Source organism: Acromyrmex echinatior, chromosome 8 (genome assembly GCF_024713525.1).
Source record: "Acromyrmex echinatior isolate Ae372 chromosome 8, ASM2471352v2, whole genome shotgun sequence".
Lineage (NCBI taxonomy): Eukaryota > Metazoa > Arthropoda > Insecta > Hymenoptera > Formicidae > Acromyrmex > Acromyrmex echinatior.
Window position 1 is genome coordinate 11617428 of NC_141859.1, and position 12965 is coordinate 11630392.

Below are 12965 nucleotides of genomic sequence, written 5' to 3' on the forward strand. Positions count from 1 at the left end.
TAATACTATGATTCGAAATGTTTAAATATTTTGCTCAATGATAAACTTTTAAAGAAGCTACGTGATTATCTCTTTGTCTTGATATATTATATTTATTAAATGCCAATGTTTTGTAAACATTGTAGTTTATTTGATTATAACGAGAAATAATTTAATACTCAGTCTCATGAAATAACTGAAACATTAGTATTTATGATGATGTATTGACACAGAGAACTCTCAAATTGCGTAGCTGTTATTAAAATAATACATATGGGAGCTTCAAAAGTGATAAACTTTTGTCTAAGTAAAAATAACATTAACGTTAAATGTAATATGCCAATTGTTGTACGTAACATTAAATTTTGTAGAATATGAATATCTTTTCTCTGACTATAATAATAGAAAATTGATAAATTTTTATGTTGATTAAATTTTAGTTATACTTATTAAAATATACTTTTGTATATTCTACGTTAATCAAAATATATTACATACCAAATGTAAAATTTAATCGAGTCGAAATCTAAAAATTATAGAATCATAGAATAGTTAACATAATTAATAATAATAACACATAAAGTGATTAGGTACAGCTTAATTTGTGCCGTGACATGCTTCGTGATTGCTTTGGTAAATCTATTGCCCGAAAGTCCTTTTTATCATCTCACGAAGAATAACGAAATAAAAGCGAAGGATTCTTTAAAATGGTACCGTGGCCAAACTTATGACGATATTGAAATAAAGGAATTGAAATATCTTGTGAGCCATTTAGGAAAGGTAATACGCTATATTTTGTCATCAATAATTGTTGGGAAAATTGGAATATACAGAGTGTCCCAAAATTTTTGCCAAGCGCTCTTGTATAGATAGAAATACTATCAACTTTACAAGAAAACTGCAAGAGATAAAAATTGTTTATTTTCTTCTTATAGAACTTTAAGAATTTTTTCAGAATTTTTTATCAACTTCTTGGTACTGCATTTTCTTATTGGCAACTATTTTACTAACATAAGAAAATACGATATTAAAAAATTCTGAAAAAGTTCTGAAAATATTGTCAAAACTTTATAAGAAGAAAATAAACAATTTTTGTCTCTCACTGTTTTTCTGTAAAGTTGATAATATTTAAGTAAAAAATTATTGAAAATAATATTCAGCGACTTTTAGTAATTAATATCTTGTTAAATATTGCAACAATTGCAAAATAGTACAGGAGTTTTTTATTCAATTTAGTCCGCTCTATCTAAACAAGAGCGCTTAGCAAAAAATTTTGGGACTCCCTGTATATACCTATATAATAATTAAAATTTCCATAAATTATTTCCATAATTTACAGCACCGAAAGTTTTTAGAAACATCTCAGAAATACGTATTTCAACTGAAAAGTGAAACATTTTATAAAAATACGTCTGTAACATTTCTGAGACAGCTCTGAAATAACAAATAGAGTCCACGATTCTTGTATATGAAATCTTGTTGAAAGGTTGATGAAATGTCATAGAAAAAATTCTTAATCTCTCTAAATATTATCAAAATTTCAACCATTTTTTACAAAAATGATATTTAAGTATATATTTGATTGATACTTAAATAATATTTTAATTTATTATGTTGACATAATAAATTTGAATATTGTTTAAGTATCAATTAAACATATATTTAAATATCATTTCTGAAGTACTTAAAATTTGTTGAGAGTTTTTGTTGTGATCTATTTACAGATTACAAATCTTATTGAAATAAACTTCAAGTATTTCTCAAAAATAGTAATTATATCGCCAACTATTTTGATTAATTAATACTACATATTTTCTGCACAAAAGCACTTATACATAATCATTATTAAAAAATCACACCTGCAGTTTTTACACAATATCATTTCATATACAAAGTTTTTCGCAATTAAAGCAGAACAAGTAATTCATATACAAAAGTTTTTTGCACTTAAAGTAGAACAAGTCATAACATCAAAATAAACCCAATTGCGATCAATGACTTTTAGTAAACATTTTGGAACCATTTTAATATGATGATTTTTTGTTCTGTATAAATATGTTTTTCAATTTATTGCATATGATAGATTTTAGAAACATTTCTGTTAAAACATTTCATATAACGTATGCGGAATCCTTTCAGAGTTGTTGCATGTGAGATGTGAAAGGTTGAAACATTTCTGAAAACTTTCCGCAATAATCGGTGCTGTATGGATTGCTACAATAGTTTATAATCTATGTTATATCGTAGTTATATTCAATAATGTTTGCTACATCCTAGCAAACATTATTGAATATAACTGCGATATAACATATATTTATATTTACAAACATGTTGTATAATAGTTACATGGTGTAATAAATAAAAAAAGGTATCTTGTTACGCAAGAAGATGATTAATCAATGAGAATGATGGAATAAGTGTTTTTTGACTGCTGATTAATCAAAAAATGCAGGTGAAATGGCAATTTACGGAGATCGCTAGCGGTATTGTATAAATCAATAACTGAGTGATCGGTCTCTTTCATGTTTTTATAAGGTTGTAGAACCATTTTTTATATGTTGACCTAAAACAGTACTGGAAATAAATAATCCTACAATTGAACATTTGACCGCCTATTAGTTTTTGTTTGTAATATGTAGTTTCCAGACCAAATTACCGTCCCCCCTGCCGAACACAAAGCTAATCGCCTTAGGGAGGAGATGTTCATTTCGATTACAGGCGTGATCACAACTTACCCCCACGGTGAATAGATACAGCCATCCTAGAGCGACTGTTGAAAAACTAGTTAGAAGCATTTGCAGCAGAAGAGCGATCAATAGATGCTCAATATATTGCGCAATAGATTGCAGCATTGTTGCTGCAACTTTTGTACTGTAGGGATTGTGTACACAAAAGAAAAATCGGACTTTACCGTATGGATTTAAAACTTTATTTTCATAAAGTTTACCTTTACTTCATGGATCGCATTAGTAATAACAGTTTTGGCAATGCCGTAGTGCGCAGCTGATACGAAGTCAAAATAAATAATCATCATAAATTAATCTTCAAGAACTTCTTACTATTAAAAAGAAATTTAAAGGTAACGGCGCAATAAGAGTCGGGCACAATAATTATTGCGCGAATAATATACAAATATAACACAAAAAATTCTTTATTACTCTTAATAACGCGCTTATATGTTTCGGCTCATTTTTTAGCCGTCTTCAAAGAATAATTATAATTAATAATAATTAATAATTAGATAATAATTAATAATTATAGATATAGACAATATAAATATTAAAAATAAAAAATAATATTTATATTATAATTTATAATTAATTTTAATTTAATTTATTTAAAATAATTTTATAATATAAATATTAAATATATATTATTAATAATTATACAATAAATTATATTATTATTAATAATTATATGTAAATACATATCAAAAATATTACTTATTTAATTTTTATATTGAATTGAAGAGCTATTATATATTATTATTAATCATCACAAATTGATGTGTATTAATAAAAAAATGTTACTTATATGACACAGTAGCCAAACGAAACACCTATATTAACACTACATACATACACACATATTTGTCGCCATTTTGAGAGCACTTCCGCCGAATGTCCAGACTCTCTTCTTCTAGGGACTCTACGCATATCGATATGTTTTTATACTGTCACAGCAATACCTCACGCAACCTACACGCAGTCAATTAACACGTACGTGTTAATTTTCATATAACAAATTCGTAGCGATAAAACGTCTAAGTCTAATTCTAAGAATTCGACGTTGTTTGTTTGTGTAAACTACATGTCTGGAAACCACTATTTCGCATGTACAGGTTGCGAAGCTTTCATGTCAAACAAATCTCGCAACGCGAGATACAGATTACTAGTCATCTATTGGAAAAATAATGGATTTCTTTTTACTATGCCTAATATATCAATTTTAAAATTTTTTTTTCTCGTCATAGACTCCACTTTCCAGACAAGTATTAGAGCGTATACTTTAATTATGAAAAAGGATTTTTGAATTGGAAAAAAAAGTATTTCTTATACAAAAAATATATGTGCTTACGTGGTAAAACAGGAGGATCCTCTTAAAGCAGAGAATTTGTCTGCTTTATTCTATTTGGAAAAGAAACGAAAAGTTAAACATACGAGTCAATAAGTTCTTAGAAAATCTGTCAGGGGACATTCGCAGTATCATGTCACATTACTTTTTGACAAGTAGCATCTTTTAACTGATTACTGTCAAATTTTGAGCGGAATTCGCGTAGCTTCATTTCTGTAGACGATTAAAGCGAACAACCTTTTTATTTTTTGCAAAATGGAAAAAAACGAGTTTCATGCAGTGATCAAACATCTACATATGAAAGATTTAACGCCGAAAGAAATCAAAGCCGAATTGGATAATGTTCATAGCACATCTGCACCAGCGTTTGCGACTGTATACAATTGGGTGAATGAATTTAAACGTGATCGTATATCCACATGTGATGCACCTCATTCGGGATGTCTAATTGAGGCTGCTACGCCAGAAATCATCGATAAAGCCCACGATATTGTTTCGATTAACCGACGAGTGAAAGTGCGTGAGCTTGTTGAGGCCACAGGCATATCACATGGCACAGTGATTTCAATTTTGCACGAACAATTGAGTATGAAAAAGCTCGGCAAGATAGGTGCCGCGTTTGCTTACTGTGGACCATAAGCGCGACCGCGTATGACAATTTCAAAACAATATTTGGAGATGTTTCAACGTAATCCAGATGAATTTCTGCGTCGATTCATTACTGTGGACGAAACATGGATCCATTACTTCACACCCGAGACGAAGGAACAGTCAAAACAATGGACTTCGCCGAGTGAACCAGCTCCGAAGAAGGCGAAGACCGTGAAGTCGTCCGGAAAGGTGATGACCACAATTTTTTGGGATGCACGCGGTATAATTCATATCGATTTCCTTCCATCGAAGCAAACGATCAACTACTACTACCGTTTCAATAACATTTTAAAGAAAAAACGTCCTCATTTGGCGAAGAAGAAAGTGCTCTTTCACCAAGACAATGCACGAGTTCACACGTCCGATGACCAAATTCAACGAATTCCGCTACGAATTGCTTTCCCATCCAGCGTATTCGCAAGATTTAGCTCCCTGCGACTATTTCCTGTTTACAAACCTGAAAAAAGTTCGGAGGAAAGAGATTCACTACCAGAGAGCAGCTCATCGTCGAAACAGGGACTTATTTTGAAGGGTTGGGGACAAATCACATTAATCATATATCGGACGGCTTGAAAAAGTTGGAAAATCATTGGATCAAGTGTATCCAGCTGAAAGGAGATTATGAGAAATAAAAATGAATCGATAAAAAAAAAAGTGTTTTACTATGTTTTTCTAAAAACTTATTGACTTGCCTCGTACCAACCTATAAGTGTCTATGGTTTTCAGACTATGAAAGTCGACATGTTCTTTACGAGAAACAATTTATGGCCGTCGGCTGGCCAATGTGTTTCAACAGATTTTCTTTTATAAGTTTTTATGGTGAATTTACTAGAAGCTTTCAATATTTACTTAGTTTATATCACTTGATACGTGCACTTGATACGGATACTAACTTTCTATTAAATATTTTAATTTCGGCGATACATGTAAAATATATAAACATAATATCACAGATTAAAATTTTCCCATGATTTTGATTGGGAGAATATAACAATTTTGAAGAAGAAAATTTGCATAAAATATTAACATCTGAAATGATTTTTATTAAGAAACAAAAGAATATCTCAATATAAAAAAGGACACAGAGTTTCTTAATCCAATATATTCAAATTTATTTACGGGGAATTAATGCTCCCCTCTCTGAGATTTTGTTCAAAACAGTCGAATTAGATTGTCGTTGTCATATGATCTCAAGCGTGCGATCTGATGAGGTCACTACACAGGTTATACCAAGCGTTTTTCATGTAAGTTTAGAATCAATGAGACATTATCTTTTTGTAATAATAGGAATTAAATATACAATTATTTTTAATTAATAGTTAACTTGGCAATTAATATAAATGAGTTCTTGGATACATAAAGACTTAGATAGAAACAACAGCAAATAAACCAACATTAATCCGTTGATATAATTTAAAATTTCATATTATTTATATGACGAATACTTTTCAAGTATTAAACATTTGTATTGATAATGATCGAAATCGGTAATCAAAACATCTACAATTTATGTTTAACTAACAAATTTATCATACATGACTAACCAATGTTGGCTCTTATAGGCACCTTTATACATTGATATACATGATATGTGTATTTAATTAATCATTTTGATGCATATTGTACCAATTTAGTACATCTTTGAATACATCGAGTTAAAATAGAAAGTTATTAGCTAAGTACGTGTATCAAATGTACGATGTAAACTTAGGCCACTGTTCTATGTGGAATTGCATGCATTGATTAATCTATCGGTAATAATAGAAAATACCCCTGTAATGTTTATAGTTTTTAATTTCTTGGAAATAAAATTATCTTATACAGCACAGAAACTTGCAGTAACATTGCAGAAATGTTGCAATATTGCAGAATGCGCTGTAATATTGCTACAACATTATAAGTGTTAGGAATTGTAATATGTATATATATATATATATATATATATATATATATATGTATATATTACAATTCTGAACACTTAGAATGTTTTGTATATATTAGATGTACAAATAAGTTTCCGCCGTTTGACAAAAGACGGCGCCACTAGCAAACTATGGTTAAAATTATCTGATGTAAAACATTATATCGTAAGGTTGGACATCTGTCAACAACATAACCTTGAAATACTAGCGATTTTGTATCAGCATCATATATTTTTTTTTGTGCGAAAATGTCGAGTTTTGAGCCGAATAAGCGTTATTTGCGGGAACTTTTGATTTACTTCTTTAATTTGAAGAAATCTGCAGCTGAGGCTCATCGATTGCTTGTAGAAGCATATGGTGAGGCTGCCTTAAGTGAGAGAAGTTGTCGTGAATGGTTTCAAAAATTTAAGAACGATGAATTTGATGTCGAAGACAAAGAACGTAGCGGAAGGCCGAAAGTGTACGAAGACGCGGAATTGGAAGCATTATTGAATGAAGATTCGTGCCAAACGCAAAAAGAACTTGCACTTACATTTTGACTTACATCAATAAAACATTATGTATCGTTCTTTCACAATAAATGCTTAATTTTTGATAAAAAACGGCGGAAACTTATTTGTACATCTAATATATGTGTGTGTGTGTGTGTGTGTGTGTGTGTGTGTGTGTGTGTATACAGAGTGGCTCACGTAAAAAGTGTTACAAGCTAATAATATTTGTCTAAAAATATTTGTCCTATCAAAAAGTTATTCATGAGAGAGTTTCATATATTTGACTTTTCTAACTACGTAAACAAAAATCTACCCCCGTCCCCCCTTGATAAGGAACGGGGAGTAAATTCAAAGTTTCAAATGGGACTCCCTGTAAAATGTTACATATTTGGATTCTACGGGAAAAAATAAATAAAATAAATTTTATCTGAAACATTTCTTTGGAAAATACTCCTATCAAAAGTTATAAACATTTAAACTTTAATGTAGAGTGCATTGAAATTAATGATAAATTAAATAAGACTTGTAGTTTTTCTTTTTTTTTTATTTTATTAAATGGTCGAACTGTTGACCATTAACATCTAAACACACTTATTAATTCTTATTACAAAACTTTGCTTAACTCTAAACAACAATTTCTGGATTCACCTCAGTGCAAGCTGTATGTATTCTTTGTTTTAAATCTTCTTTCGTCGTAAATGAGATTGAGGAATTGAGATGACTTCCTCTTTGATATACCCCCATAAAAAATAGTCCAAAGATATAATATCAGGTGAACGAGGGAGTCATTCAACAGGACCTCTTCCACCTATATATCCGAAATATTTTATTTAAAAAAGTACGCGTTGCACTGAAAAAATGAGGAAGTGCATCTTGTTGAAATCACATGTCTCTTCTTACATTAAGTGATAATTGTTCTATAAGTAAGGAAAGATGATTCTTTAATAGATTACAATAAGTATTTAATAGACTACAATAGATTCAGTATTAATAATATCATCAAAAAAGTATGATCCAATTACGAAATCGCCAATTATTTCACACCATAAATTTAATGACCAATGATGTTGGAAATAAACGTCGCACATCCAATGAGGATTCTCATATAACCAATAGCGCATTATGTCTATTAAGGTGTCCATTGATAAATATTGCTTCATCAGAAAAAAGAATATTTTGCAAAAATGAATCATTTATCATAGCATTACACATCCACTTAAAAAATATTACACGACGTTCACAATCAGTTTCTAAAAATTCCTGAGTCAAAATCAAACGATACGAATGAAATTTTGGTTTTTTTTCAAAATCTGCTGTATTGAAGATCGTCCAACTCCAGACGTGTTTGTTAATTCGCGTTGATTGACATGTGATTTACTTCAACTGCTGCTGAGAATGTTGACACTGTTATCATAATTAACTATTGGATTTGCTTTTTGTCTTTTAATTGCACTTTTAATGTACACGCAAACGATTTTCTAAATGAAGAAATGCCATATGCGATTTTTAAATATTAAAACGTTCTAAAATTAATTGCCTAAAAAAGGACTAAAAGTTCAAATGTTCATAACTTTTGATAAAAATTTTTTAAAGGAATATTTCAGACAAAGTTTACTTGTTTTTCTTTGTAGAATCCAAATATGTAACATTTTACAGGGGGCTCCTTTTGAAACTTTGAAGTTACAAGGGGAGACGGAATGGATTTTTGTTTACGTAGTTAGAAAGGTCCCTCGAATACATGAACCCCTCTCGAATATATGAAAGGCCCCTCTTTCTAATGAACAACTTTTTGATAGGACAAATATTTTTAGAATTATTAATTTGTAACACTTTACATGGGCCACTCTGTATATATATGTTAATTGTAGTTTTTGGGGACTTTTATTAACACACTGTTTTTTTGGTATACATAAATGCGGAATCACCCACTGAAGTGTACATAATGCGTCTTTTTTATTTGTACATATTTGTATTAAATGTATAAGACGGGGGCTACATATAGTACATCTACAAATGTATATCGTTCATTTCAGAGACATCTACAAATATATAGTTTTCTAGTATATATTGTATATTAAATTTGTTGAGTTGTGTTATGTGAAATCACTCTACAGAGCAACAACGCAACACAACTCAATAGATATTATACATATACTAGAAAACTATATATTTGTAGATGTCCCTGAAACGATATATAATACATTTGCAGATGTATATACATAGTCCCCGAAAATAACACCGTCTTATACATTTAATACAAATCGCTATATAGAACGATTTCAGGTGACTTTCTTGATTACGAATATCGTAATTAAAACGCGATTTACAGTATTTTAGCTGTAATTTCAACATTAAATATAAGTGGCCTAGTTTAGAATATTTAAACCGGATCAGAATATAAGAGTCAACTACAGTACAATTAACAATCGAACAGGAGAATGCTCGACTATAGTTAGTTCTCACATTCTGATCCGATTTAAACCTTCGGTGGAAACTAGGCCAGTGATATGTCGAGGGTAAAGCTGAAAACACAATAGAAAGCACAGGAAATGGGAACAAGGAATAAGAACCCGGTAAAAAATTGTTTATGCATGATTATGTATAAATATGTATAAATATTCATAACATGTATAATCATACAAAGGGTGTTCCATTTTAATGTCCCCAAATAACTTTTTTATTCTTGATCTGAGAAAAAAATATTTCAGACAAAAGTTGTATGGCTTTGACATAAGAGGGGGGACATAAGAGGGTGTCATTAATTTGATCTTGAATAGTTGCTTGAAGATCACGTGAAGGTTACCTTCAATTTTTTAAATGGAACTCCCTACTTTTTATTCACATTCTTGTAGATCATCTCGAGAGATTTCCGAAACTATTATATAATTAAGTTTATTTTCATTAAATGCTTTTCGAGTTATAAGGCTGCAGATTACAGCACCACCGGCATTAACATTATTCAAGGTGTCCGACAGTTAGAACCTCTTAAATGTTGTTCAGGATTATGACCTAGATAACATTTATCAAAATCAAGGTCATATTAGGTTGTACCTCTTATTTTCATTTTTACGTAAATATATATAATTTTCAGTGCAATTCATCGAATGTTAAACAAGGATTAAATAACTCTCTGCGCTAACCGCTGCGCAAACAAATACATCTTTTATGAATATTCATACATATTTATACATACTCATGCATAAAAAATTTGTTATCGGAAAATTTCAGCCTATTAAAAACACAATACATGATTTCTGTAGGTTGAAATTTATTTTCTATTTTCTGTTCCCTGTTCCTTTTATTGTGCGGAACTCTTTACTCCCGACGTGTCTTACAGCCTTAGGCCAATATAATACGGGGTTTACAATAGAAATCGTAGAATCTTAAATTGTAAAAAATTAACCAATCACAATCGAATATGATGGCAATTCTACAATAAGCCATTAGTCATAAATCAGAAGTCAGAAGTAAAAAAATTGTAATTGGTCAATTTCCAAACTTCTAACTTCTGATTTATGATTAATGGCTTATTGTAGAATGGTCATGAGAAGAATAATCGACTATGATTGGTCAATTTTCTACGACTTAAGACCATACAACCATTATGACTTCTATTGTAGATCCCGCAGTACATGCGTCCGTTTTTTGTCGTATAACAAATTTTTCAAGCTGTTGATTGGCTATGGGAAAGAGGTCTGAGATCCTTTTTGTCTTACAGCTAACTAACACGCTTGAAAAATTATTGCCAAAATTTGCCAAAGATGTACGCATGCGCAGAATAAGGTCACGCTTTTTAATCACAGAATTATATACGATATCTTGAACCAATCATAGGCTGGTATTTAAAATCAGATTTTATATTCAAGACAGTGATTACGTTTTTACATGGTCACCCTTAATTGGGTTTAATAACTTTCGTAATTGAAAAACTAATCAATCACAGTTCCATTTTTCAGAGGAATAGCTATGATTGATCAATTTCATAATTACAGATGTTATTAACAGTTCATAATTATTGATCTTACGGATGCTGTGTAACGTAGTTCATCTTAAGAAGTCAAAGATCAATCAGAGAGCCGCAACCAGAGCAATGTGTCTGTCTTGTTGATAGCATGTTGCTTGCTAAGTATATATTGCTAAGTATGTTGCTAGAATTGCAGCAACTTATCTTCAATTGTTGGCAACTTGATGTCTTAATATGACTTTGAGTAGTAAGCTTAAGGGGATGCTGGAGCGAAGGCCGAACTTGATCAAGGTCGATATTACAGGTTTTTTCAATTTCCAAGTATAAGATGCTACGCCTTGAGTAATAGGATGCAGGCAGGACATTCGAAGATTTAAATTAGCGAATTTTTATTCCGTTTACTACATTCCTAGTTCCGAGTACTGTACGAGAGCTCAAAATGGCATAAGGCATTATAAGTATCTACCTTCTGTTCACGCACTATCTTCGTATCAAATGACTTGCTTAAGGATAACAAAATCGAGGCTTTTTCGTAAATTTTGGAAAATATTTTCCAAAGTTGTTTAGATTTATTTTGTAAAAACATTTTGTGTATAATAACTTATATTTAAAACTACTTTGAAAGTTCAAATTTTTGTATTATATATAATTTTAAAATCTTTTTTTTTGGATTAAAATAGTGTACCTTTATATAATAAAATAACATTACTTGTATAACATCTTTTTACATACACTGCATATACACTTGGCGCATTTTCTATCTGTTTTTTAAATTTTAATTTCGGCACAATGTTTAATTTTGAAAATATTGAATTTGATAAGTGTACAAAGACAATTTAAATACTAGATTAGCACCCGTCAACAAACGATAGTATTAATTCTGTATAGTTCACGCTGCGTACGCGATACTGCGCAATACATAATGTAGCTACAGTCGGTGGCCCTATTCCCCTAGCACATTGTCCTCGTCGTATAGTTCATCGATCATTGTCGCCCCGAGACAATGATTCGGAGAAATTGTTGTTTCCTACATTGCAGCGTGTAACGAGTGCACATGGTGTCGAGTACATTCAAGATACGCTGAAGCAGAGGCGATGGTGATGACAGCCGTTTGGTTATCCAGACGGACACCCTTGATGTCAAGAGCGATCTGCAACGTTGTACTCTGCTAAATGAAAGTTCTTTATATTTCACTTATTTTACTTTTGTAAAAATAATCCCACGTATTTAAAAAAAAAAAAAGGTAAATATATTAATTTTATACGTGCTTTTACACGTGTTATTAAATTTCTGCATAATTACTCTGCAGAATTAAAAAGTATTTTAGACTTGAATAGCTGTAAAAATTGAGATCGATTAGTTGAAACTTGGATTCGGTACTTGTTATTGACATGATCGTTGTATTCATCCATTGTATCGATGTTTTCGCTCGATTACCTTTTTCCATTCGGTTCGATTAAGCTTTTCTTTAAAGAAATTCTCGTATATTTGTTCGCAGTACATTGTAATCTGCTGATGGAGATCGGCATCCATTTCTCAACAAAAATCAACGCAGGCATTAAGCCAATGTCAACTCTGGACACGCCTTACTATATATATATATTCCTTGTTATTTTCTCATGAGAGCATGTTGTATCGTACATCCAAAGCCATTAAAGAGTTTACTATATTAAGTGGTTAAATTAAAAGACAATTATTTATCGATAGCCTCCTATCCTCACAATTGGTAGCAGAGCGTGGTTGGCTTAGTGTATCCGTGTGAGGCTATCGAATATCGTGAGAGTTTGCTTGAGCATAAAAAAGACGCATTTTCAATATGGCTGAAAATTGGAATTTGAGTTGTGTGGAACCGCTTGACGACACGAATTATTTCCTGTGGAGCGA

At 31.0% G+C, this 12965-nt stretch overlaps 1 protein-coding gene across 1 annotated transcript in view; it reads left to right on the forward strand.

Moving 5' to 3' along the window:
- The window catches only part of LOC105144711 (facilitated trehalose transporter Tret1), a 32167-nt gene extending 19985 nt beyond the window's left edge, over positions 1–12182 (forward strand). Inside the window, exons 3-4 of the mRNA XM_087408752.1 lie at positions 570–759; positions 11970–12182. Of these exons, the coding sequence (XP_087264878.1) occupies positions 570–759; positions 11970–12182 (403 nt within the window). The remainder of the gene's footprint in view (positions 1–569; positions 760–11969) is intronic.
- The last annotated feature ends 783 nt before the right edge of the window (positions 12183–12965 follow it).